The sequence below is a fragment of the Oryza sativa genome, chromosome 1 (assembly GCF_034140825.1).
Source record: "Oryza sativa Japonica Group chromosome 1, ASM3414082v1".
NCBI lineage: Eukaryota > Viridiplantae > Streptophyta > Magnoliopsida > Poales > Poaceae > Oryza > Oryza sativa.
The window spans coordinates 4,882,556-4,907,704 of NC_089035.1; the positions used below are offsets into that span (position 1 = coordinate 4,882,556).

A 25,149-nucleotide genomic window follows, 5' to 3' on the forward strand; every position below is an offset into this window, starting at 1 on the left:
GTCAACTATTTTAGACTAATAAAATTAATTAATTTGAGATGTAAAAACCTGCTATAGAAACAAAATGGTTCGACGTATGGCAACAAATCAACCAACCGTAAGTAGATTAGATTTGATTTATCATTAAATGTTCTTTAAACGTGATATAAATATTTTTATATTTACATAAATATTATTGAATAAGATAAATCATTAAATATTGATAAAAAGTTATCGGCTTTTATTATTAAGAAACGGAGGTAGTAGATGTTGATATGCCGGCCAAACAAGAGCCCATCCAAGATCGGATGCCCCCACGTAGCGTATTCATCAGGATAAGGTTGTGCATCTGCAATCGCCTACGCCAACAGCCGATGCACACGCGTGCGACACCGGAGGCAGGATATAGACCAGCAGAGAGAAATATCTCCTCAGAAATTTGTCATTAGCAGCAAGCCTAATTAATTCACGGTAAAACCAATTATAAAAGATAAACCCAAAGATATTTCAATCGTCTCACCAAAAAGATACAACAGTGCACAGCACGGCAGGTACGTACACGACCGATTATTAACTGAACTTATGTGTCTGAAAAAAAAATGCAATTCAAAGTTGAGTACTATAGCTAGCTAGGCATCGTTTGCTTCACGACGACGACGACGAGGAGGAGGCTGTAATGGCTACGGCGGCGCGGACGGCGGCGCCGGCGCGCTTGTAGTTGTCGATGTAGTAGGCAGGGTTGGGCAGCTTGAAGGTCCGGCGGCCCTCCGGCGAGCCCAGCAGGTCGCTCCACTGGTCGCCGATGTTGCCGATGATCACCATCCCCTTCTCCTCCTCCAGCTTCTTCCTCTCCCCCGACTTGTACTCCACCACCGATCCCGTCGCCGTCGAGTTCTCCGACCTGTTCGTTCATTTCATCAATTTTATACTCGCACCGTCTCAAAATGTAAGCATTTTTAGACTCTTATACACGGTCTGCGAGATGCTACTTTAACCAACAATATCTATATAAGTAAGATGTTTTAAATAAAAAGAGTTACATATCATGATAGTTTGTTTAATGATAAATCTAGTAACATCAATTTTACATGATTGATCTTTTTTTACTATTAATGGTTAAAGTTTAAAATATTTGATTTGTCACTATGCTAAAAATATTTATATTTTAGGACGGAGGGAGTACACGCAGGAATTCAGAGATTAATTAGTTTGTAACGTGACCTTAATATGAGCTCGTCCCAGCAGTCGAAGCCTTCCTTGATGAGATTGGTGGCGGTGGCGTTCCTCAGCTCCGGCGTGTCCGGCCTGTCCGACAGGAAGACGATCTTGACGCCGAGGAGGAGCAGCTTCTTGTACAGCGTCACCGTGTTCGGCAACGCCGACGCTCTGCCGGCGATCAGCCACTCCATGAACGCCGGCTCGTCGGTTCTGTGGTACCCGAAGCCGTGCTTCTTGTAGAACTTGACGTGGGAGAGGGCGGTCTCGTCGACGTCGAACACCCAGGTGGCGTTGGCGTCGGCGGCGGGGTCGCCGGAGAGGACGGCGGCCTCGGCGTAGGCGGCGGCCTCGTCGACGACGACCTTGCTGTCGCGGCGGTAGTGGTGGCCGCGCATGTAGTTCTCGACGTAGTTGTCGCACTTGCGCGGCGCCGCCGTCCACCCCCGCACGTTGTTCGCCTCCACGCCGACGCGCCAGCTGTCGCAGTAGTCGCCGTCGCCCACGGCCGCCGGGATCATCATCTGCCTCAGCCTGTCCACGAACGAGAGCGCCGCCGCCGACGACGACACGACATCGCCGGCGCCGGCGCCCCACCCGTGGCAGGTGGTGGCTAGCGCGGCGGCCACGGCCAAGAAGCAGACAAGTCGCTTGGGCGCCATCGCCGTCGTCTACTGATGTTTATGCTTCACTCTGCAGCTGGCAGCTGGATATATATACACACACTGACACACAGCAATGGCACAGTGCAGAGTTAGTTACTCCTAACATTCTATCCAAGATTTATGGAGGTAATTGTATGGCGGCCCCGGTGGCGAGGTGAAGAGACAAGAAGAGTTTTTGTCTATTGCAATCAATCAATCGAGCAAGCATGAACCATGTCGCATTTGTCACGTTATCCGGGACCAAGCAGCAACAGCAGCTAGCTATAGCCTATAGCTGGGGCTCAGGAATCATGTGGATTCTGGTGTCAAGATAAGGCGCCGCGGGCGCGTAGCGCGACGTACATGTGTGTGGACGCGGCGCAGATGACGCCGCCTCGCCTCGCCTCGCCTCGCCTCGCCGGCCGCTTCACCTGTCGCCACGCCACGCCACGGCGCGCCGCGCGACGCTTCACCCGCGCGCGCGAGAGAGAAGCGGGCCGGTGTGATGTGATGGGGACGGCGTGGCGTGGGCCGGCCCATGCGGTTCCGGGCCGAGATGGCGGATGGCAATGGGCTAAGAGCTATTGGGCCGCGGTGCGTTGTGAGGCCCATTGGAAGAAAAGGGAAATTGATTGAAGCGTAGTAGTTCACCGTACTTGGATTTGCTGATGTGATGACGCCACGAGTTCCATGACGCATCGGATGATCGGATTTGTCATATTCTTGGGAGGAATTCTGCTGCTATTTTCTAAGCGGAGCGCGCATCTGCAAACAACAGGCGACAATTGCAAAGCCAACAGAATCTAAGATATACCCGCACCAGCATATATTTTATTTCCCACAAAATATTATTACAAAATTAGTCCACTCTTCTGTTCCCATCCACTACTATAGCCCAAAGTTGTTTTACTTACTTGGGAAGGCGGGAAACACATGGCTATTTTAGGAGAGGCTTCCGACAATCAAAAGCTACTCAAATAGTTTAGTTTTTTTATTTAGGTTTGGAGAAGTTATATAGTTTTAAAATTCAGGAAAATAATAAGAAGCAGACGCCTGCAAAAATGTTTTTTTTTTCAGTTGTGTGTTTTTTTTTCACATGGTTTTTCTATTCTCTCAAGCTGCTTATCTGAATCTAAAACTCTCCTAAATAGACCGACAGATCGAGGTACAGTTGAGAAGTTGGGTGCATATGATTATTCATCATGGTTCTAAAATCCGAATTCCCCACAAATATCGCACACATGGGTACCTTTCAAGAAAATAAAGTTGTTTTACTTACTTCCATTACTAGCTAGGTTTAATTACTTACACAGCACTAAAACCACAAATGTGGGTAAGGAAACAGCGTCGCATTGGAGGCAGGAATAGATAGGCATACTCCTTTGAGATAATTAAATATGATTAGGGAACAATTGCTTAAAAGAAAAGAAGAAACTAAAGCTAGATCAATATCACATTTGGGAGAGAATAATCCGGAAAGGAAAGATAGGCTAGCTTAGCTAGGCCATGTTGTGTTATTCTCAATCCCACTATCTAACAGTACAATTCGCCTTGCAACTTCTTTTTGGGACCGAATCAACGACACATGGGAGAGCTTAACAAGAGGTTAACTCACCTACACACATGTGCACTTTTAGTTTCTTTTTCTTTTCTATAGTATCGTCTCCAAGTAATATAATTAAGGTGTATTAATTCTTATTGTATATATGCTTGTGCGCGTGAGAGAGAATATATCCCCAGATCGATCTCTTTTCAATTTCTTTGTTAACAAAATAGTTGTTTTGTTTTGTTGCATGGCCATAAAAGAAATAGATGAGAGTGAAGAAGACAGACATGAGACATGGCCGAACTCTCTCTTTTTCACTCTTTCTTTTATCCTTTCTATCTCCTGTGGAAAGGGACATGTGAGCATCTGGTTTGTTCTATGATGTTCCATGAACCTGAAACTGTCTGAACCTAACCATTATTTTTTATTAATCTCTGAGGCTCTGAGCATATCATAGGCAACAAAACACATGATCAGTAGCTTGGATCATATCATACTATCATATCGGCTGAGAGATCTAGCAGTAAATATTAACTAGTGTTAAATTGCCCAAAACAGATTGTACAAGAACTATATATTTCAGTCTTAATTTAGAGATGAAACGAATAATGTTCATAATTTAGCTAGGTTACAAACACAGACGCACAAATGGGCAAGTTACTTCTTTGGTTAGCTGCTCTGAAAGGTAGAATTATAAAGATAGAGATAGTTTATTATGATTCGCTAAAAGACAAATGCGAGAACAAATAATAGGGGACATTAACTGCAAAACAAACAAGGAGGAACCTTTCCTTTACCTAACTCGTTCATCATCAAGTTTTTTATGAGGAAAGGCGATGCATATGTTCTCTCCTTAGCACTGAGATTCTCAGCAGCAATTATAGAAGTAGCATTATGCCCTAGAAAGACGAACTCCATGATCAGTTCGTGTGTATATATATGATCAGACCGAGTGATATTTAAGAAGCATCTTCCAGATAAAATTCGATGATGGTACAGAAAGAAAGGTATGCATAGTAGCTAGTAAAAAAGAAGAGATCATATTCCAAGCGCGTACCCTGATATCGATGCATGGTAGGTCCTAGGATCGAGTTGACGTACAATCTGAGGTCCGGAATAATCTCTATCGATCCTCCAATCATTTAATTTTTTTTAGGGATCGGAATACCTCCATTATCTAATTGTAGTATAGGGTTATCTCCGATTCTGAGGTGCTAACATATAAATGTCTAATATATAATGTATAGGTAGTACTCCCTCCGTTTCATATCATAAGTCATTTGAATATATTTCATGTCAAAAAAAAGGTATTGTACTGTGTTTCATCAAACATCAATGTTATATTAGGATATATTAGCGCACACGAATCTCATCCCAATTAGCTAGATAAAACGGTAATCTAGCTTGGTGTATATACACATATTCTACTAGCTATAGCTAAGTATACACTCTCTTCATCCAAAAATATAAGGGATTTGACATTCACCCAAAATCCCTTATATTTTGGGACTATCACATGTGGCATGTACTACTGCACACGCACATTTTATACCTAGCGTACGTGAAACCCTCCTATATCGATCAATATGCCCCCTGCATTAATGATCAGAAGATAGAAGCTTCCTAGGTACTCGATCTTAATTTATACTACTCTGTCAAAAAAAAAAAAGAGCAAACTCTAGCTACGAACCTGGGTACACGTATGATTGGATTTTTTGACGGAGAGGGTACAAGAGTAAGACACGTAACCATTTGTTTTTAATATTAATACAAAACACGCATGCATATATGTAGTTAACTAGCACATTCCTCTTCCTTTTAATTCATTTTTAAATCATACACCTTAAAAATCTCTAATCTAATATTTTTGGGTGTATGTATTATATTTTATTAGAGTGATCCAGAGGTGATAATAATTCTTGATATTTGTGTCAATGGTAGTTGTGCCATGTATTTTAATTTGGGATGGAGATAGTAAATTTAGATCGTACGTCTAATTAAGTAGAGATTCAGTTACAGTGTTGATTTAACTCAATTAGTTAATTAAAATTGCTGCGAGTAATTAAGATATCTATTCCGGCAGCCAAGATATATACTCCCTCCGTTTCAAAATATTTGACACCGTTGACTTTTTAACACATGTTTGACCATTCGTCTTATTCAAAAAAAATTTATGAAATATGTAAAACTATATATATACATAAAAGCATATTTAACAATGAATCAAATAATATGAAAAGAATAGATAATTACTTAATTTTTTTTTGAATAAGATGAATGGTCAAACACGTATTAAAAGTCAACGGTGTCAAACATTTTAAAACGCGGGAGTATACGAGAGCCGCCCATGCATGGTCCACAGGCAATTACTGGCATGCACGTTGCTGCTTCCTCCCCATCAAGCAGTGACGTGGTGGGTGCATCTCTCATGTGATCGAATTGAGAAAGAAAATTAAATATGCATATATATGGAGTATGCGTAGTAAACTTGAATGCAGTATTAGCCAGCACGTACGATATATAGGATGATCTATCATGATGCGAGGTTTATGGTTAATAGAAACGCAAAATACAATAATTAAGTAGTTAAAAAAGAGCACTTTGCTGTATTGGTCTTGAGGCCCGTTTGTAATTATCAAAACTAATTCATAAAAAAAGGTATGTAGGAAAATAACTTGCTGTTCATTTTGGAGGATTATGAAAAGAAAATTATATATATCATGCATGCTTCAGCCTAATTAATTAATTAAATGGGTAATAGCTAATTACCCAAAAGTTTCATAGTTCCCACATAATGTGGAAACGAAACTAATTGATGAAACCATGCTACGTACAAAAGGTGGCGTTGCATGCATGCGCGCTAATACTAGCACTTATGTTAGGTGTTCCGACTTAATTAGAGCTACCCACATACGTCCTCGCAGATTAATTTTGTTCTAAATGGTGTACTGTACATATGCAAACATATAGTACTACTATATATGCAAATGCGTACATTAACCACATGTTTTTGTCGATCTCTAACATGCGTGCATTAATTAATTGGCATATATATACGTCGCGTGTACGATCGAATGAGAATTAATACGTGCACAAAATCACACACAAATGTACACAGTAGAATATGCGAGCGACAACCTTAAACAAGCAGCTAGCACATATGCCTGCACCTTTCTTCTTCCATCGACATATATTCATATGTTGCACTTTTGCCTGAAAACTACAAGCGCTAGCTCTTTAATTTGGAACAATAGGTAGGAGTACACCACCAGTGATATGTGCATTACCCGAAAAAAAAAACAGTACATCTAGTGATGCTAGCTACTTCCTCCATTTCACAATGTAAGTTATTTTAGCATTTCTCACATACATATTGATGTCTAGATTCATTAACATCAATATAAATATAGGAAATGCTAGAATAACTTACATTATGAAACGGAAGGAGCAGTAAAAAACAATGCAATTTTGGTTTCATTCCATATATATGTGTGTGCAACGTACATGCTGGGGTCGGATTCGTTCAGTTTAATCCTCAAGTACTCCAAAAATCATCATTTTTGTTAAATTTTTTTTGAAAGGAGTCATTTTTGTTAAATTAAACAAAGCCTTATGTTCTATGTAGGGCATGCAACTTAATGTAAATAAATTGACAATAACATGCATGCACGGTATTAAAGTATAAATAGCAGGGTGTGTTAATTATACTGTGATATTTGTTAGTGCCCCCCAACACACAAAAAAAATATATTCTGTGGAATAGTATGACGATGCACAGAGATCTCCCTATATATGCAATAGTGATAAATTAGAATATACTAATATTTGTATTTCTAAAATGTAATAGTATATATCCAACAATACTAATAATGCTCATTAATTGTTCCCCTGGTAAAAAAAAAACGTATGTACCTCCTGAAAATAGTCTAGCCTAAAACTGTAATCAAACTTGTCAAAAAATAGCACACTATATGCATAACATTAAATTGATATGCAATAATTAAATAGCTGTTAATTAATTTGTATTTAATTTAGTAGCTATATATATACACCGTAATATGTAAATGAAACTTGAAATGCCAATAGGTACAGGTGCACTACTGCACATTAATTGTATAAATACAACACATGTCTATATTGAGAGCTGATATTTTTTTACATGAACAAAGGAATTTTCTGTGCTTACGTATATGTACATCAGTATCAGTATGCAAGCATAACTCTTAATATATAGCCAACACCACTCTGATTCTTAAATCCATATGTACAGGTACAGCAGTAAACTAACTAGTTAGATCATCGAGTAATCTGATATATATGTGATATATATAGACCACAAAAATCATGCATGTCAACGCCAGTTTATTCCTTGAAACCAACATGCATGGCAGATGAATTCAACTCTCGTTACAAAGTAAGTAGCATCAGTACCCAAACGCTAAACAATTTTTGCGCCTCTAGAAAGGAAAAAGAACTTATTAAGTTGGGAATTTAGTCCCCCTGGATGCATTTGAAGCACAAGGTAAGCAAGGTGAAAAACACACACGCACACACCCATCTAGAGAGAGAAGGGACCGGCCAGGGGGTGTAATGTACATCACAGTACATGCAAACAATACTACTTTTTACAGTTGAAAAATATCTAATGCATATCAAAAGCTGTGATAAACCAAAATGTAATTATAATTATGCTTCGATTGGGGTGCATTAATATTGACTGCATCTAGCATGTCTAGCCTTCATTCTGATGTAATTAAGCACAACAATACCTTTGCCCAAACTTTTTTTGTCCTCTCTTTTCTTTTCTTTCAACAACTTTGTCTCTTCTATCTTGGAGTGTCCTTGCACAGTTAATTTGATCTCCCTTTTTTCATGGAGGCAGATCTATACAGATCTCTTTAATCTATTTCTTCTCCCAACCGTAGTACATACATTCTTCAAGAAAGCAATGTTGTATATTCAAGAAGACAGAGACCACACAAGGTGAAAGAGAATGTGGTTAGTTTTCTTTTGGTATTGATCTTCACTATTTACCAGCCTTGTTGCTACTATCCATGATGATCCTGGTTGTCAGGAGTCCAGTATGGCTGGTAAGGCCATTCTGTCTCTTGGGAGTGAGGAATTGAAGCTTCCTGCAATAGAATATGGAAAAGGGGGGGTCAAAAAAGAACAGCTCAGTGAAGTGCAACAGTTGAATAAGAAAGATACGGTATCACTTTAAAATGTCAGTAGGGAAATAATTCAAAATTTTCAACTGTTCAAGTACGGACTACCTTAGAGCAAGTTTTATAGTACTTGCTCTTATTTACACTCCAGATGATACCAGAAATGTTCATTTAAATAATATCAAGGTAGCCAATTCGGATCTCTTGTGAGAGATATAGCAGATACCACGGTAGTAGACTAGTAGTACTATAGTTGTGTTGTCACAGTACTTTATTAATTAATCTCCCATATAATTCAACGCGAAAACAAAGGAGGGGAAAAGTAGTAAGGCATAACTCTTTTTGTCACTTACTTATACGGAGTATATAGTCGGGGTCAGAATGATTGATCTCCAATATAACGCATTGCACCATATTATTAATGAGGCCAACGTGTCAAAGAACGATCTCATTGAATAACTATGCAATACACATATCATTACTACCTTGATCTGTTCGAAAATATAGCAATTATTGACTACGAATCTAGACATACTCTTGTTTAAATTCGTAGCTAAAAGTTATTATATTTTGAGACGGATGTACTACTCATGTCTAATCATCCAATGGAGTTTTGACAAAAATAAGTACACTTTTGTTCTATATTACCTGAACGTGCATGTATATACTACCTTGTAAATGTCAAGATTTTAATTTTTAGTAATGTAATACAAGAACAAGTTCACAACGATTAATGCAAACAAATTTCACAATAATGATTCTCTTATCCTCATGCATGGTGTCAGTGTGAATTCATTTCATAGAAAAGAGACAAAAGAGAGCAAGAAACGAATAATATTTCCTCCTTTTCTTTTGCTCTTTTCGCAAGAGATAACAGTAAACAACTATTCTTATAGCCATACAGTCAGAAAAGCGAGGAGAGGGGCTACTGACATGGAGAGAAAGCTCTCGTTTTCACCTATACGGTCATGAAAGCAAGGAAAGTATGGTCTTGTTTTTACGCTGGTCTTTGGCTCTCCCCCTTTGGCACTCAAAAGCAAAGCAAAGGGTGGTCCTTGTTTGCATATATTCATGATGTTTCTTCTATCTACTATCTCACTAGGAGTACTGAAGATTTCTCTCTCTCTCTCTCTCGTCGGCATGCTTGCTGTAAAAGCACACCTAAAATGGCGAATTTAAAAATAGGGAAACAAATGAGAGGAAAAAGCTGTCAAGGTGAAGGGCCTGTTTCAAAGTGCTGGCTAGGACGACAAAGAAACTATGAGGCCCCACACTGAAGTTTCCTCAGGACCCTCCTGAGCAGTCTTTCTTTTCTAAACCCCTCACCTCGCCTATAAGACATAGCTTGCAGCTTTCCCACCCATGTATTATATGTTTAAATCAGTATATATAAATAACTACAATTATATTAAATTTGGCCTGAGCTAATGTTCAGATTAAAACCGTTTAAAAGGGACACATGCATGCGTCTCACATGCAATTGCTACGTACATGCATATATATTAATTCCAATTGGATATGTGCAGGAATGCTTTACTGCATGCGTAGAGCCTCTGACTGGTAAATTATCGGCTTGGATCCATGCTGAGGAGGCAATCAAATAAAAATGCAAGAGAAACTTACTCCTTTTGTGCTCGAAGACGTGCAGCCCATTATCAGTTCCTCCAAGCCGGCAGACCTCCTGTCAAGCTTTTGTTGCTGCTGCTGCTGTGTTGCATGTTCGTTGTTAATTATGTTGGGATAGAACAGTAGCTAAAGCATTCTTTAGTAAAGAGCAAAACGAAAAAAAAAAGTAAAGGAGCTACAATAATATAATTAAGTAAATCACCAAAGAGATGAAGAATGAGCTGAGACAATGCATTAGTATCTTGATATATATGAAATAAACAGTTCAATTGTATATAGATTTACCTAAAGTGATACATATATATAGGAACGGTGGAAATACAAAGCAGATTCATTACCAGATTACACATATATATATGGGTAAACAAAGAATCCTTCCAGAATTGTCTAGGCTCTATATTTATAGTCTAGAAAATGCATCTTCAGACAGCTTAATTTCATCCATATGCAACTTCCTTGGTATATATATAAAAAAACATAGTTCATATCAAATAGTAATTACACGACTTGAAAAACCCTACATATGTACAAATCAACATTAGAAGTGCCATAACTAGAATTTTTTTTAATATTTTGTATATCACAATTATTTGTATAAATTATTGCCCAATATGTTTAGTATGACCAACTAAAAATGACTAATTTTGACACTTAAGATTATCACAAATCCTTGATTCTTTTTATTGAAATTGAAAGCTGAGAATGGTTTTTAGTTTATTTTTAGAGAATTCAAAGGGATCCTATGATAGCAAGAAACTCTTAGCTTGAAGGAGGAAAATGTGGACTTTAGACCAAGCCGTACTAATTAAGTTTGTCTAGATGGGAAGTATGAAATGTACTGCCTAGCGAGTCCATTGCTTGTTTTCAAGCTGAAATTGTTTTTTGTTGGAGATGGTTTGTTACTCCTTACTTAAATTTAACATTCTGAATATGTAAAGAATATTCTTCATAAATGCATGCATATATGTGTTCCTATAGTTTTTTTTTCAACAGCTACCGTGCCCAATCTATTACCCAGCTGCTAGAAAAAGAGAAATTAGTATTAATTTTAGGGAATTATTTTAGATAATGGAAATGTTTTATTTGAGGAGAAAATGTATAAGATGAGATGAAATCACACCTGAAATTTGTCGTGGTGGAGAAGGATTGCTGGCACGTGGAACTGATCATGATCAAGAACGACAGATGCATGCTGCATTGCTGGTGGCACTATATTTGATACAGGGTTCGTCGGCCGGCTGATCAGGAAGGCCGTGGCAGGCACCGCCGTCGTGGTTGCAAGCAACGGCCGGTGCGGCTGTTGTTCCTGGCCAGCATGCTGCTGCTCCGACCTCCCAAGCTGATTGGAGTGTACCTGATCACCACTTATACCAACCTGTTTGATGCAAACAAATGGAAAAATTCCATGTCATGCATGCATAATGTTTTTTATAAAACTAACATACATGCATAATGTTCCCATTATATTTGTCTTTTATCACTCCCTTTCAGTTAGTATGTATGTTACAGTAGTATGTATATTATTTGAACTTTCTTGAAATATACATTTTTTGGTTGGAATAATTGAAAGAATGAGACCGGGCCAATTATATATATTACTAGTTTTTGCTTTCACGGTGGGTGGATCGTGGATGGTTTTAGGGTTGCTTGCAATCTGAGTAAAATGATGTGAGGCTCGAACTAAAAGGGTCCATGCTGCTGTGTGATGTGTAGCTCATCTTTTGCTTTAAATTGGCGCATCCTACACATTTGGTCAGCTACCCCGCCCCAAACCGCTCATCCATACGCAACAAATTGAAGGAAGCTCATCTAATCAAACAGAAAGTATATGTATCCCAATCTGCACCTAGAAAAACAGAAAGTCAGTATATATCCATGCGAGCGAGTGTATATATATCCATGCATGCGTGCATGGGAATATGGACCATGGTTAATTTGCATGATCTGCATGACGTGCACTGATTAAGATGCATGCAGAAAACGGCACAGAACCTAACCAGCAGTTTACTTGGAGAGAAACTGATTAGGATGCGTAACCTAACCAGCATTACTCCGAAAACTGATCAAAGATTCATACAGTATGTATACAGAAAAGTGGCAGTATGCATGTAACAAGTGGTAATTAAATTAATTACCTCCTCGAAACTCTTCCTGAAAGGCGCGAAGCTGAAATGGTCGGCGGCATGCTTCAAATGCTGCATCTCGACGGCGGCGGCGACGGCGTACCCGGCCGTCGAGTAGGACGTCGCCGACACCTCGTGGTCCCTCGTCGACGAGCAGCTGCCGCTGCCGCTGTCCCTCCTGCGCTGCTGATCCTGCTGCACCGCCGCCGTCGTCACGGCGGATGCGGTGGCGGCGGCGCCGCCGCCGCGGTCGGAGGACCAGCTGCACTGCCGAGGCTGCGTCTGGTAGAAGATCTTGCAGACGACGAGCTCCCCTTCCTTCTCCTCCTCGAGGTCGCCGAGGTGGTACTGGTGCATCACCCAGTTGGTCTTCTCCGGCTTGCGGTGCTTGCCGAAGTTGGTGTAGAGGACCAGTATCTTCTTGCACCCCTTCTGCCGGCCGCTCACCATCACCGGCCGGGTCTTGCCGGTCTTGTGCCACCTCGTCTCCCCCTTCTGCACGTCGCACTCCGTCTGGATCTTCCGCCGCTTCCTCGTCCCCGTCGTGTACGCCTTCGACGGCCGGTGGAAGAAGTGCTTGCTCAGGCCGTCCCTTGTCACACCTGCTCCATCGATCGATCAGCACAAACAGAATAATTAGCAGGATCAAGGTAGTATAGAGAGTTTTGTGAGATCCAAGAGTATAGTGTGGAGTGGGTGGCCTATGCTTCTTGACAGATGCAACAAACCTCTCTGAAAAAGAGGAAGAGAGGAAAGAAACCTATTTGGAAACTTCAGAAGCATCTTACCATCATGACAGAGAGGAGAGAGTGGGAGATGAGACTAGGCACAACTTTCCATAAACAATAATTCTCTTTGCATATACCGGCCAAGAGCACATGTAGAGAAACACTAGTAATAAGAATAGAGAGGGGGGAGAGCACATCAAGAACAACAAGGGAATATATGCCATATCCCAAAATCCAAAACCACGACCCATAATTCATGGCGAAACAATCCCAGCATACAATATATATCACTCCATGGAAAGCAAAAAAAACCCGATAAAGTTTTGCAAAAAGCCAGGAATATATCTGTATCAAAACAATGCGGGGGGTGCAATGTTTTGAGCTATAGCTACCTTAGCTCTCTCACTCTCACCTGGAAGTTTCTCAGGGTGGGTGTAGCATATGCCGTCCTCCCCTTCTATCGTGGGTATGAACTCATCGATGAGAGGATGAGATCTTGAGCCTTCTTCCCTCACTTTGGCCTCGAGGTGCTCGATCAACTCCTGGTCCGTCGGATCGAACTTGACTCCTGCCGGTAGCCCCACCCAATCCTTCTTGCAGTTACACCAATTAATTCCATAAGAACAAGTTTTGCACCAGGCAGCAAGAAGCCCAAGAACCCTCGCTACCGACCGAGGTGCAAGTGTGCAATTACTGAAAAGAGCTAGGCAAAACGAAGTTGATCACTTCACTCTTCACATACCGGTTTGCAGTCGAGCTTGTTGCCGCAGCTGGGGCAGTGCTTGGCCGTGGAGATCCGGCGTTCCTCGAGCTTGGCGTCGATGAGCTCCGAGCTGCTGATGTGCCCCCTATTCATGCCTGATTCATATGCGTCCGGCAGAGACCGTGCACATGCATGTGTAAGCCTCCTTCTTGTTGCTAGCTGTGAATAGAGCTGCAAGGGATCAAACAAACATACAGTTAATTAATACACACACAATTCAAGGAGAAGACAAGATCATCGAAATCGAATAACAGAAGCTATGCAGGAAGAAGAGGCCGGAAGCAAACCAAAGAGGACGAGTAGTAGAGGAGGAGGATGAGCAGTAGAAGAGCAAACGAGAGAGCAAGGAGTGTGGGAGAGGTGTACATATAAAAAAAAAATCGAGGCAGGCAGCCTGCTGCTTTCACAAGTTTAATACAAGAGAGAGAGAGAGAGCAGAATTCCTGCCTACTTTAACTGAAGCCACACCTCTTATAGAGGAAAAGTTAAAGGGCCCCTCCTCCTTAGCCTCTCCATCTCTCTCACTCACTCTCTCTCCATCGCTTCTCTGTTTCTCTCTCCATCGTTAATTTAAGCATAGCACAAGACACACAAACCCCTTTCATCTATGCTAAATTGAACTGACTGTAAGATTGTGGCGCCGCCAGAGATTGTGGCGAGAGAAATAATCGCCACACTGTGGCGGAAATAAGCATGCAAATGAACTAGCAAAAAGTATGGCTGCCACAACTCACGTATTAACCAAACATCAGCCAAACTGTTGTGGCAGCCGCATGTTTGGCGAGGCAATGTTTGGCGGGGATCCAAACACCCCCGACGCCTCACCAAGCACCTTTGGCTTAGACGTTTACCGCTAGCTAGCTGATTCATGTATATTTATTAATTTAGAGAGCTTAAGAGAGACTGGCCAGTCCTACAACTAAAAAGCAAAAGGCAAGAAGAACTGCTGCCTCACCACATCACAGCTGTTACTGCAGATTCCACACACTGCACTGCACTGCACTCACTCACACGCAGCATAAAGCTCCTACGAGTGGAGGGCGAGCTAGGTGCTAGTCGATCGACTCATCAAAGGTTGCATTGCCATGCACTTCATCAAGCTGTTAAACAAACAAAAGAAATCCTGATACTCAACAAGAAAATCTTTAAATCCAGATTGCCAGTACAGGAGAAAGTGCTAAATTAATTACGATGTGAACAAAATAATCATGTGAGGTATTGGGCATGCAGCTGGGAAGAAACACTTCTTTCACACATTCGCTTTCGCGGAATGATGGAAAAGGATATTTCTTTCCAATGCACAATAATGGGGTTTGCAAATTGCAGTAGAAAGAAGATATACGGAGCAGGTGATAAGAGTTCTCACATGGGCATATGGAGGAGGCCTTGTGCTCGAATGATGATCCTTTTCGGCATGAGAGTCTGTGATGTTGGAGACTAGAGAGAGAGAGAGAGAGAGAGAGAGAGAGAGAGAGAGAGGTGAATCCCAGGGCTTGCTTCCCACCCAAGGCAGATGGAGCAGTACTACACAACACTTGATGGACCCCAACAAGGGTACATGTAGACAAGCTAAGGCTAGAGAGAACATACATAAAAATTTTATATGCTCGTGTTGCCTCGCATGCCTGCCCAGGGGAGGGAGCAACCTTCTCCTGCAAGCAGAACCCTAGCCATTGGCTCTCAGACATCCAAAACAATTAACCCCTTTTGTGTGTCAGCAAGAATGCCGGCCAGCATCTAATCCACTCCGTATTCGATAAAGATAATAATCTACTACTACATGCTCAGGTTTAAACAAACAGAAATTGCAGCAATAAATTGAAATGCTTTTGTGCCAAACTGCCAATGAGCCAGACAGAACCTGCATGCAAGTACTCATAACTGATGGAGAATGTCGTACCTCTGTTCACTCGAGGACGATTGATCCAATGTGGATGTACTTCGAATATATATATTGCTAGTAGGACACTGGACAGTTGCTTAATTACCTCCTTAAGCAGTGCCCTCCTGCAAAGTCTGAAGCAGTTGAACAGCAAGCCCCGTCTTCTCCAGTTTCGACACGCTCTCCTTGTATGTCACCTCAGCGCTAGCTTAGGTGGCCACATCCAAACAAGCTGACGAAAACTGTTAATTGATGACCCAGTACACGCGCGCAGCTAGCAGCTGGGGCCCAGCTGCCATTCTCCCCGGCACCACCGTGTGTGTCACATTCCTTCCTGCCATGGAAAGCATGACCAGAGCAGCGGAGCTGGTGCTCCGGGCCCCACCGGGCAGGGAGAGAGATCAGGTCCCCGCGCTGCTGCTGCTGCTGCTGCAGTGAGGTGGGGTTAGCTAGATCAGATCGATACGGCCAGCCTGCCGTGCCTGTGCCTGTGGGCGCGATCGATCGACCACGACGGCCGGCGTCAGGCCCAGATAGATAGGCCTGGTTTAGTTTCCTTTTTTTTTTCCTCAAAAACATCACATCAAATCTTTGAACACATGTATAAAACATTAAATATAGATAAAAACAAAAACTAATCGTATAGTTTGCATGGAAATCGCGAGACGAATCTTTTAAGCTTACAGTAACCCACGTGTGTTAATGATGGCTTAATTAAGCTCAAAAGATCCGTCTCACGGTTTCCAGACGAGTTATGAAATTAGTTTTTTTATTTGTGTTCGGAAACCCCTTCTGACATCCGATCAAACATCTAGCGTGACACCGAAAAATTTTCTTTTCACGAACTAAACACATCCATAAACCAGGTTGCAGAACATTGACAGCGGCGATAAGGTTAGCTCGGTTAGGTTCAACCGTACCTGGACTGGAACAGCATCGTCCTCCTCCTCTCCTTCTGTGTCTCTCCTCGCGCGGTCGCCTTCGCTTACGCCTTACTCCAGGAGCTGTAAATAAATCCTGAACAGGGAAAAATCGGGCTCATCCGTCGAGCAGCTGCCTTCCTGCCTGCTCCGATCAGTCCACCTCTCTACCCCGCGGCCGTGTGTTGCATTGTGCCTCTCATGCATGCCCAAATCAGAGCCATTATGACCCTGATAACCCCTCCTCCTCCCAATGTCGACACGACATCTTGCTCACCTGCGAGAAAATTCCAGGGGGGATAGCCCCGGCCGTCTTGGCATTTGGCAGGGCAAAGATTCATCAGCATCATTAGGCAAACACATTCTTAATCATGTGTCTCGTTATCAGGGAAAAAAAATGATATGGTAGGAACACCTCACGGGGGGTTTCATGAATATCACCCATGAGGCCATATGACTATTGACTATACATAATCCGCACGAGGCATGAGTTGCTCGGAATAATAAGAGGTTTGTGTGTGGTAAACGTACGTACACTTGGAGTCGTGGTTCTGGCCAACCGACGGACCTGTCACAAGCTCATAATTAATAATTGCAATGTGTTGCTTGGTATACGTACAAAAATATGATCACAAGTCACAGCGTATAAATGCGTATATAATTGTATACTACTCCACTATTCATTAGCAGAGTATACCAAATCAATCAAGAAAATGTCAAAGAGTAAAGTACCTGAACGGACATGCAACTCTCTTGATCAATTCATGTCTTCTGTTGAATCACATTAATTGACGCAGTCGCATTCAGGCGTACAACTTCAACCGATCTCTTTCTGACGAGCTGACCGTTCACCTGTGCATGTAGACATATGAGAGACATAGTTTTCTGAAGCTGGTAAACTAAGCCATATCTTCTTTGAGCAATTTAATCTGTATGCATATAGTAAAAATCAGAGCACATATTCTACCAACATATTTATTGAAAACACATTGCCACCTAATGGGGGGAAGGAAGATGAAAAACAGACATCATGCGGGGAAAAATGTTAGCCTGTCGCAGTTTTACGCGGACCAATTGAACCTATACATGCTGCATGAAAGTGATAGGAAATACAAGAGGCTAACTACAATTTGTGGTGAGCTTTCGAGGAACAGTTACAAGTTTACGACACATAACAAATTCATTTCATAAAAGAGCATATAAAGATCATGCATAAAACCGTGGCTTGCACCTGCTGCGGTCATGCTCAAAGCACAGGCAGCACAGTTCCCCTCCCATGCGCCATGAGGACTTTTAAACATCATCAAGCACAATCCGCCAGCACATGCTTCCCTTGATGCCTTGACGGTTATTTTAAGTATTTACCTAATTGACAAGAAGAGTCCAACAATCATTAGCTGATCACTCTGCAACAGCTACCTTATTGAGAGAAGAAACATTACATGAGGAACTAAATGAAAATGTCGTGCTGGTAGGAAATTGTGACAACAAAGATATTTTACAACTGCAGGCAGTTTTTCCCATCTGAGATGCTTGCACTAAAACAAGAAGGTGCAGAATAATACTATGGAATACTATCAGTTAAGTGGATGTGCTGTCTCACAGACATGTCCAGGTGCTTCAGAAATTGTGTTACTTCAAGCAATGTAAAACTTTTCCATCGAAAACAGGAAGAATATAATATATTTGTTCAAGGAATCAATAACAACAACTTAAATAGAAGGAATATGAATCTGTTTTGCTCCAAATGCACACCACCAAATGGCACAGTATTTTTAGAAAATGGGTTAAACCCGGCCTCTACATCCAATTGGATGTACACAGACAATAACACAGTATATGGCGGTCTATTCTCAGGATGTAAGCTACATCCTAACTGGGAGGCATAGCAAACTGATAATGCAAGAGAGTTCTCCTGCTCTATTAACATATACAAGGCAAAGTTTTTGCCCTCCTTTTAAGGACTGCAAGAAAATTGTGTTAACATACAACCACCAATAGTGAAAATTTTTATTGACATTGGACAGTACACTATCCAAAGACCATAGGAACAAAATGCATTGCTGTGGTTGGCCAACAACTATAGCTAGCAGCTACTCCCTCATACAAGGCACATTACAATCAAGTTAATATGTGTCCCTCTTAAAATGATCAACGGATGTTAGGTCTCACAAGCACTCTAAAAGGTCTCCTGCATGGCTGCATAGATCATTGACACGAATAAAAGTCTCCTGCGAGAGCATTGACACAATCTCCTGTACGCAAATGACTAATCTGTACAGGTCCTCCACCTAATAAGCGTGATCTGATCAAACATCAAAGCAATAACTGTTAAGACCCTACACAAACGCCCACAATAACCAACTACCTCCATACACCAACCCTACGCATACACCAAACACATGCTCGAAATCTAGAGCCGTCCTTGGCAGCTTGTCCTGAATCTGTCGAAAGCCCACAGCTCAACAAGCAGATTTGGACCATTCTGACAAGCGACAACTTTGCACACGACACATCTTTCAGACAGAACAGAAGATGTACCCGCTAAAATTTATGAACTGAAACTGGAATTCCCTCAAACAGGTGGTGGTGGTCAGATCAGTTGCATTGCATACCCACCCGGGGATGATTTCAGCACAGAAACCATCACTCTCTCTTCACTCAATGCCGTGGAAATTGGAAGTCATCTACCACGCGAGGAGCAAATCCCCAGACGTAATTGCAAATGCGACAAAATTAACTAGACACCAACAGCAATAACTAGAAAGGGGAGAAAAAAAATACGAAACGCACAAGCACGTTCAAGCGTGACATCCCTAATCGGCATTTGATCAAGCAACTCATCTGCAAACTTTGAGGGAGGATTCGACCGGCGCCGTTAGCCTCACAACCGTCGCCGTCGCACGCCTACCCCGTCCCTCCGCGTAGCCGCCTCCGCCTTCGTCTCCGCCGCCGGAGACGTCGAGCCGGGGCGGCGCATCAACGGCGGCGACTCGGCGAGCGCCGGCGCAGCGGAGGATGGCTTTGTGAGAGAGATCAGATGGCCACGACTCCCCACGAGCCCACGAGAGGCGAGAGGGGTAAGGCCCAACGCATCTAGAAAATGGGCCAAAGTGGGCCCAATCGCCACAGAATTATTCCTCTTATTCGGCCCGGCCCATTTAAGAGCTCTCGCCCACTTCTATATGCGGACCAGCGCCTCGAATTTCTTCCCCTTCCACTTGTCTGACGGGCCCTCGCCTTCCCTTCGCTTCCTCCCCATCTCCGCCTCCGCCTCCGCCGCCGCGCCGCCGCCGGCGACGACTCCGACGAGCGACCCCTCCGCGGGCACCGGGTCGCCATGTACCGCGCCGCCTCCGGCCTCGGGGCCATCAAGGTCAGCCGCACCCGTCCCGCCCCAAACCGTGAACCTTACCTCGCTCCATTTCGCTAGATCTGATGGTATCACCCCACGATGCGTCCGATCCGAATCCCCCTTAGGGTTATCGCTTCGCGATGCGTGGTGGAATGGTACGCTTTAGTGGTCTGATCGAGCGAGCTTCGGTGTGGATTTGATGTGTGCGCGTGAGGTCATGAGCCCCTCGTCGCAGCTAGCGATCGTGGTTGCCTAGTGAATTGGGAAAAGCCTGGATTTGATATATGACGATGAGGGTTGTTATTACGGATTTGTTTTGTAGCATACCTTTTTTTTGGATACGTTTGATCTCAGTTGACGTTCTGCAAAGGCGTGGAAAGGCGATGAGGGCATACATTTTTCTGAAATAGGATTATGTTGAGTTTTAATAGGTTCTGGGTTGGTCATTCCCTCGTTATTGCTGAACTTCATGAGTTAGGCGGCTAAAATCATCCTGAGAGCAGGAGGTTATCGGCTTATCGCTCAATATGGAGAGTATCAGTTTTATCTTTTATGCTTGGTTCTGTTTTTTGTTGTCCCTTAGTTGATTACTCTGAATGCAATGATATATACAGTTAGATGTATGACCCTGAAGAGTTTAGATAACTTTCTTTAGATGATTCACTTCCTATGTTATCAACATTTCTTATATAGGCTTACTAAAAATCTTTGATATTTGATTTCACTTGACTGGAAACGTTGTGTTGATGATTTTTTTTTTCCATTCGACATCAGATTGCTGCTCTTTCGTTTGTATCATGCATAGTGCAGAAGCCTGGACTTAGAAAACCCCTTTTAAATGAGGATGCTAGTAACTTCATGGATTAGATTTCCGTACATAGAAATATTGTTGTGCTATGCACTGCTTAACTCTGACAGTACACAAGCAGAGACAGCTGGTTTTTGGAGTAGTTGAATTTATTATACAGGCCAATACAGCTTGTGCTACCGATCATAATTTTTGTTGTTACCTCTTTTTTCAGCGGCATGGACTGGATGGTCAAATGTTGAATGTTGCGATTAGGTGTGCTAGCACAAGTGTTGCACAGAGGTCATCAGGTGGCTTCTGGACCTGGCTGACAGGTGCACGGTCAAATGCATTACCTCCTCCAGATTTTACACTTCCAGGGGTCACCATTCCACCTCCGCTACCTGACCTTGTGGAGCCTGGCAAGACAAAAATCACAACACTTGCAAATGGTGTAAAAATTGCTTCTGAGACAACTCCAGTATGTGCTCCTCATTTCTATGATCTAACTGCTTCATGCATGTTTCTGTGGGCAGTTAGCAATACTGTTCTGCTTTGTATTTGCTTTACAGGGACCATCTTGTTCAGTTGGAGTATATGTTAATTGTGGTTCTGTACATGAAGCACCTGAAACACTAGGTGCCACTCAGCTGTTGAAGAAGATGGCCTATACAACCACTACAAACAGGAGCCATTTGCGTGTTGTGCGTGAAATCGAGGCAGTAGGTGGCAATGTGAAAGCATCTGCTAACCGTGAGATGATGAGCTACAGTTATGCAGCCCTGAAAACTTACATGCCTGAAATGGTTGAGGTGCTTATTGATTGTGTACGCAATCCTGCTTTTCTTGATTGGGAAGTCAAGGAACAGGTATTTCCTCGTAATATCATGCCATCCATGTCTGTAAATCTGTAATGTAGATTAACATGTGTTCATTACTGACTTATTTATCTTTGTAGATAATGAAACTGAAGGCAGAGCTTGCAGAAGCTTCAAGTAACCCTGAAACTTTTCTTTTGGAGGCTCTTCATTCTACTGGTTATTCTGGTGCTTTGGCAACCCCTCTGATTGCCTCAGAATCCTCAGTTAGCCGATTGAATACGAATGTCCTAGAATACTTCTTAGCTGTGAGACTCATGTCCGAAGCCCTTGTCGTATTCTATCTGTTTACAGCTGTTAACATGCTTTCGATAACTTGACTTTTTTTGTTGTTGTATGGATGTCAGGAGAATTACACTGCTCCCCGAATTGTTCTAGCTGCAACAGGTGTTGATCATGATGAATTGGTATCTATTGCTGAACCACTTCTGTCTGACATGCCTGGTGTAACTGGACCAGCAAAGCCAAAGTCTACCTATGTTGGTGGGGAATATAGAAGAACTGCTGATTCATCGGTAAGGCATTTATAAAGTTATTTATGCCATCTCATGGCATTTAGGTTCTCTCTTCTTATTCTGGATTTTTCTTGAAAAACAGAACACAGATGTTGCTTTGGCATTTGAGGTCCCTGGTGGGTGGCTCAAAGAAAAAGAATTTGTAACAGTATCAGTTCTTCAGGTCTGACAACTATTAAGGGACTCGCATTTACAATTTTTTGTTAAGCAAAGCACTTCAATTGTTTAACTAAGAAATGGGCGATCTGTTTACCTTTTAACAGACCCTTCTTGGTGGCGGTGGCACATATTCCTGGGGAAGGCATGGAAAAGGCTTGCATTCAAGTCTAAGTAAGTTCGCCCTATAGTGTGTCTTGTAGCTTGGGTTGTATCTTTGGATAGGCAATGAGAATTTACTGCCAAGTTGCAATTATTCAATTATCTGACTGGATGTATTCAGTTATCTTACTGGCTGAGAGCCCAAGTAGTTTTTGCTCATAAGTATATATTGTTTATGAAGATCTGACTGGAAAAATCATCACAAATTGTAAAAGATGTAGTTCAACTTTCAGTCCATTCTTTTCTATGGTAAACAACTAAACTTGATAACTGTTAAGTGTGCAGTGTCCTGCCCAAATACTGAAAATTTGTATGATCGAAAATCTTGTGGCGCTGCAAATGTTCTTTTATCTGCATACTCCTTAGATTATATTGTCGACATAGTGTGAAGTGTTAAAATATAGGGTAAAATATAATTCCTTTAATGGAGGCAGTCAAGGTCTATGTATTTGTTAAGGATCATGCTTGTGCCTGATTTTTTGTGCTGCTTTGTGCAGATCATCTCGCAAATGAATTCGACCAGATTAGATCGATAGCTGCTTTCAAGGATGTTCACAGTAACACTGGCATTTTTGGAATTCATACATCTACTGTAAGTACTGATTTCGTCCATTGACGTGGATAGTTTTTTTTTAAAAATGATGTACACCACTTGAATGGGCGTAATGAATAATTGTTTCAAAGCGGTTGGTTTAAAGTATGCTAGTAGCTTCTTTTTGTCTGGTTGAGAACTCTAAACCATGTAGTCACATTGTATGTTCTTATTGAACGGTTAAACTATTTTTATGCAGAAAAGTGTAGTGTCCCATAGTTTGTTTTTTAGATTGTGTACTCTAATGACTAGTGAGTGTATTGTTTCAATACCAGGATGCAGCATTCGTTCCTAAGGCTATTGACTTGGCAACCAGAGAGCTCACTTCTCTTGCCACTCCTGGAAAAGGTATTAACTCCTATATTGGCTCATCACTTAAGTAGTTATTTGTTGTCACTTTTCTCAAACTTCACTTTTAATTTCAGTTGACCAAACTCAACTTGACCGTGCTAAAGCGACAGCTAAATCAGCAATCTTGATGAACCTGGAATCAAAGGTATGTATTATGTAAGCATACTTATTATATTTCTGCATATTTTTGCTTTGCTCCACTCTAAGAATTGAAATTCGCAGGCATCAGCAACTGAAGACATGGGACGGCAAATATTGGCCTTTGGTGAAAGGTGTGGTGTTTTGATTATTCTACTGTATTGCTGGACCTTAAAGTTTTGCCTGTTGCTTATATCTCTATTCTATCCAGCGCCACATGGTTATACTATTACTGACTTAATAGTAAATACAAAAGTTTAATATGCACTCTAGATTTTATAGAACTCATGTTTAGTAGGGTTCAGATGAACTATGCCATTTGACTTGTTCATGGAATTAGGATAGAAGGTTATATAATATAGGCTGGCAATAACGTAGCTTTTATAGCACAAATTATTGCTCTCTTTATCGTTTAGATCAGTACAAGATAACTGAAAAAAACAGGTTTTTACACTTGATAAATCTTTCTGTTGGCATTCTACAGTATTTGCAGAAATTATCTAAATTATTGTAGTGAGTTAGAACACCCACACCCCCTTCATTCCGTTCCATATTGTCTTCAATGTACTCATTTCTGTTATCTGATGTGTATGGGCAGTTATTTTGTATGTGCTGCTATATAAGCTAAAAGTTTTTTTTACAAAATAAATAAATAAAAATATATACATATTCAAATGATGAAGTTCCCTCCATCCAGTTTTTCCAAATTCAGACCTTGTAATTTTAGCCCACAATTTGTCATGTTATATGCATATTATTTTATCCGTAAATTTATATATATAAGTTTTTGTGTTTTCATAGGATAAAGGAATATGTAGGTCTTGTATTGTATTGGAAATTAATATTCAAATTTTAATTTTGATGACCATACCAACTCAAGCCAAGCCTCAAAAAATTGTACAGAGGGTGTATATACCTCAAACTCATAGCATGGTGTTTATTATCCTGTGTTCCCTGGAATATTTTTAATCTTCAATGCAGGCTAATTTACGCCGTAATTTTTGTTTCATAAAATTTTTCAGGAAACCTGTTGAGCACCTTCTCAAGGCTGTTGATGGTGTTACTCTGAAAGACATTACAGCCCTTGCTGAGAAAATCATATCATCACCATTGACAATGGCATCTCATGGAAACGGTTAGCTCATATTTTTCATATGTAGCCAGTCATCTTTACATAGTGTAACAGTTGCAGTATCCTAACTCTGCCCTTTACGATGCAGTTCTGAACGTGCCAACTTATGATTCAGTCAGTGGCAAGTTTCGCTCGAAATGAGTAGTAATGTGGTCATTGTTTTCCTCCTCCTGGACAAGTTTTAACTGTTGATAGTTTTTCCTCAGGCCATTCATTGGCAGGGTTTCAGAGAGAAAAATAAGGAGCTTCATACAATTTTGATCATTTAACTCTGGATGATTGAGAATACCATATTTTACCTTTTTCTGCAACATTTGTCCACTTGAGTTGGAATTTTTTATGCTGTTTTCATCAGTTTTATGGGCCTGTAAATTTTAGGGCCCTCTTTCGGTGGCGGCCAGGGCCTGTACAAAATACCGGTCTCCTTGCAAAATCTTTGACACGAATGCTGAAACACTTGAATAAATATTCTATCTATACTCTTGCATGACA

The 25,149-nt window shown here is 41.5% G+C and overlaps 3 protein-coding genes and 1 long non-coding RNA gene across 25 annotated transcripts; 2 read left to right on the top strand and 2 right to left on the bottom strand.

Annotated features, from left to right (window-relative positions):
- Window positions 1-444: 444 nt before the first annotated feature.
- Window positions 445-2,566, bottom strand: LOC4327297 (stem 28 kDa glycoprotein). The gene is made up of 2 exons (XM_015769952.3): window positions 1,201-2,566; window positions 445-880 (listed from the first exon to the last, which is right to left on the bottom strand). Exons 1-2 carry the CDS (start codon window positions 1,854-1,856, stop codon window positions 625-627), a joined length of 912 nt encoding a protein of 303 aa, XP_015625438.1. The 5' UTR covers window positions 1,857-2,566; the 3' UTR covers window positions 445-624.
- Window positions 790-1,409, top strand: LOC112938004 (uncharacterized). Its single transcript, XR_003241046.2, has 2 exons — window positions 790-925; window positions 1,149-1,409. It is a non-coding gene; the product is annotated as an uncharacterized lncRNA (long non-coding RNA).
- A 5,163-nt stretch (window positions 2,567-7,729) lies between the features above and the next one.
- LOC4327298 (NAC domain-containing protein 75) lies at window positions 7,730-19,639 on the bottom strand. Of its 22 annotated transcripts, none has more exons than XM_026023579.2 (13): window positions 17,823-19,639; window positions 17,324-17,443; window positions 16,592-17,159; window positions 15,778-16,100; window positions 15,380-15,441; window positions 15,156-15,226; window positions 14,745-14,889; window positions 13,769-13,960; window positions 13,439-13,619; window positions 12,311-12,900; window positions 11,296-11,550; window positions 10,173-10,256; window positions 7,730-8,516 (listed from the first exon to the last, which is right to left on the bottom strand). In XM_026023579.2, the coding sequence occupies exons 8-13, from the start codon at window positions 13,880-13,882 to the stop codon at window positions 8,433-8,435; spliced, it is 1,308 nt and encodes a 435-aa protein (XP_025879364.1). In that variant the 5' UTR covers window positions 13,883-13,960; window positions 14,745-14,889; window positions 15,156-15,226; window positions 15,380-15,441; window positions 15,778-16,100; window positions 16,592-17,159; window positions 17,324-17,443; window positions 17,823-19,639; the 3' UTR covers window positions 7,730-8,432. The 22 variants fall into 22 exon arrangements, with proteins under 22 accessions (XP_025879364.1, XP_025879363.1, XP_025879353.1 ...); XM_026023578.2 differs by having other exon boundaries at window positions 15,690-16,100; XM_026023568.2 differs by lacking the exon at window positions 14,745-14,889 and having other exon boundaries at window positions 15,156-15,441; window positions 15,690-16,100; window positions 16,592-16,868; window positions 17,127-17,159.
- A 163-nt stretch (window positions 19,640-19,802) lies between these two features.
- On the top strand, window positions 19,803-25,149 carry LOC4327300 (mitochondrial-processing peptidase subunit alpha). The gene is made up of 13 exons (XM_015759590.2): window positions 19,803-19,967; window positions 20,969-21,214; window positions 21,306-21,602; window positions 21,692-21,859; window positions 21,959-22,126; window positions 22,209-22,289; window positions 22,390-22,456; window positions 22,942-23,036; window positions 23,312-23,384; window positions 23,462-23,532; window positions 23,610-23,659; window positions 24,548-24,660; window positions 24,746-25,149. Exons 1-13 carry the CDS (start codon window positions 19,932-19,934, stop codon window positions 24,796-24,798), a joined length of 1,518 nt encoding a protein of 505 aa, XP_015615076.1. The 5' UTR covers window positions 19,803-19,931; the 3' UTR covers window positions 24,799-25,149.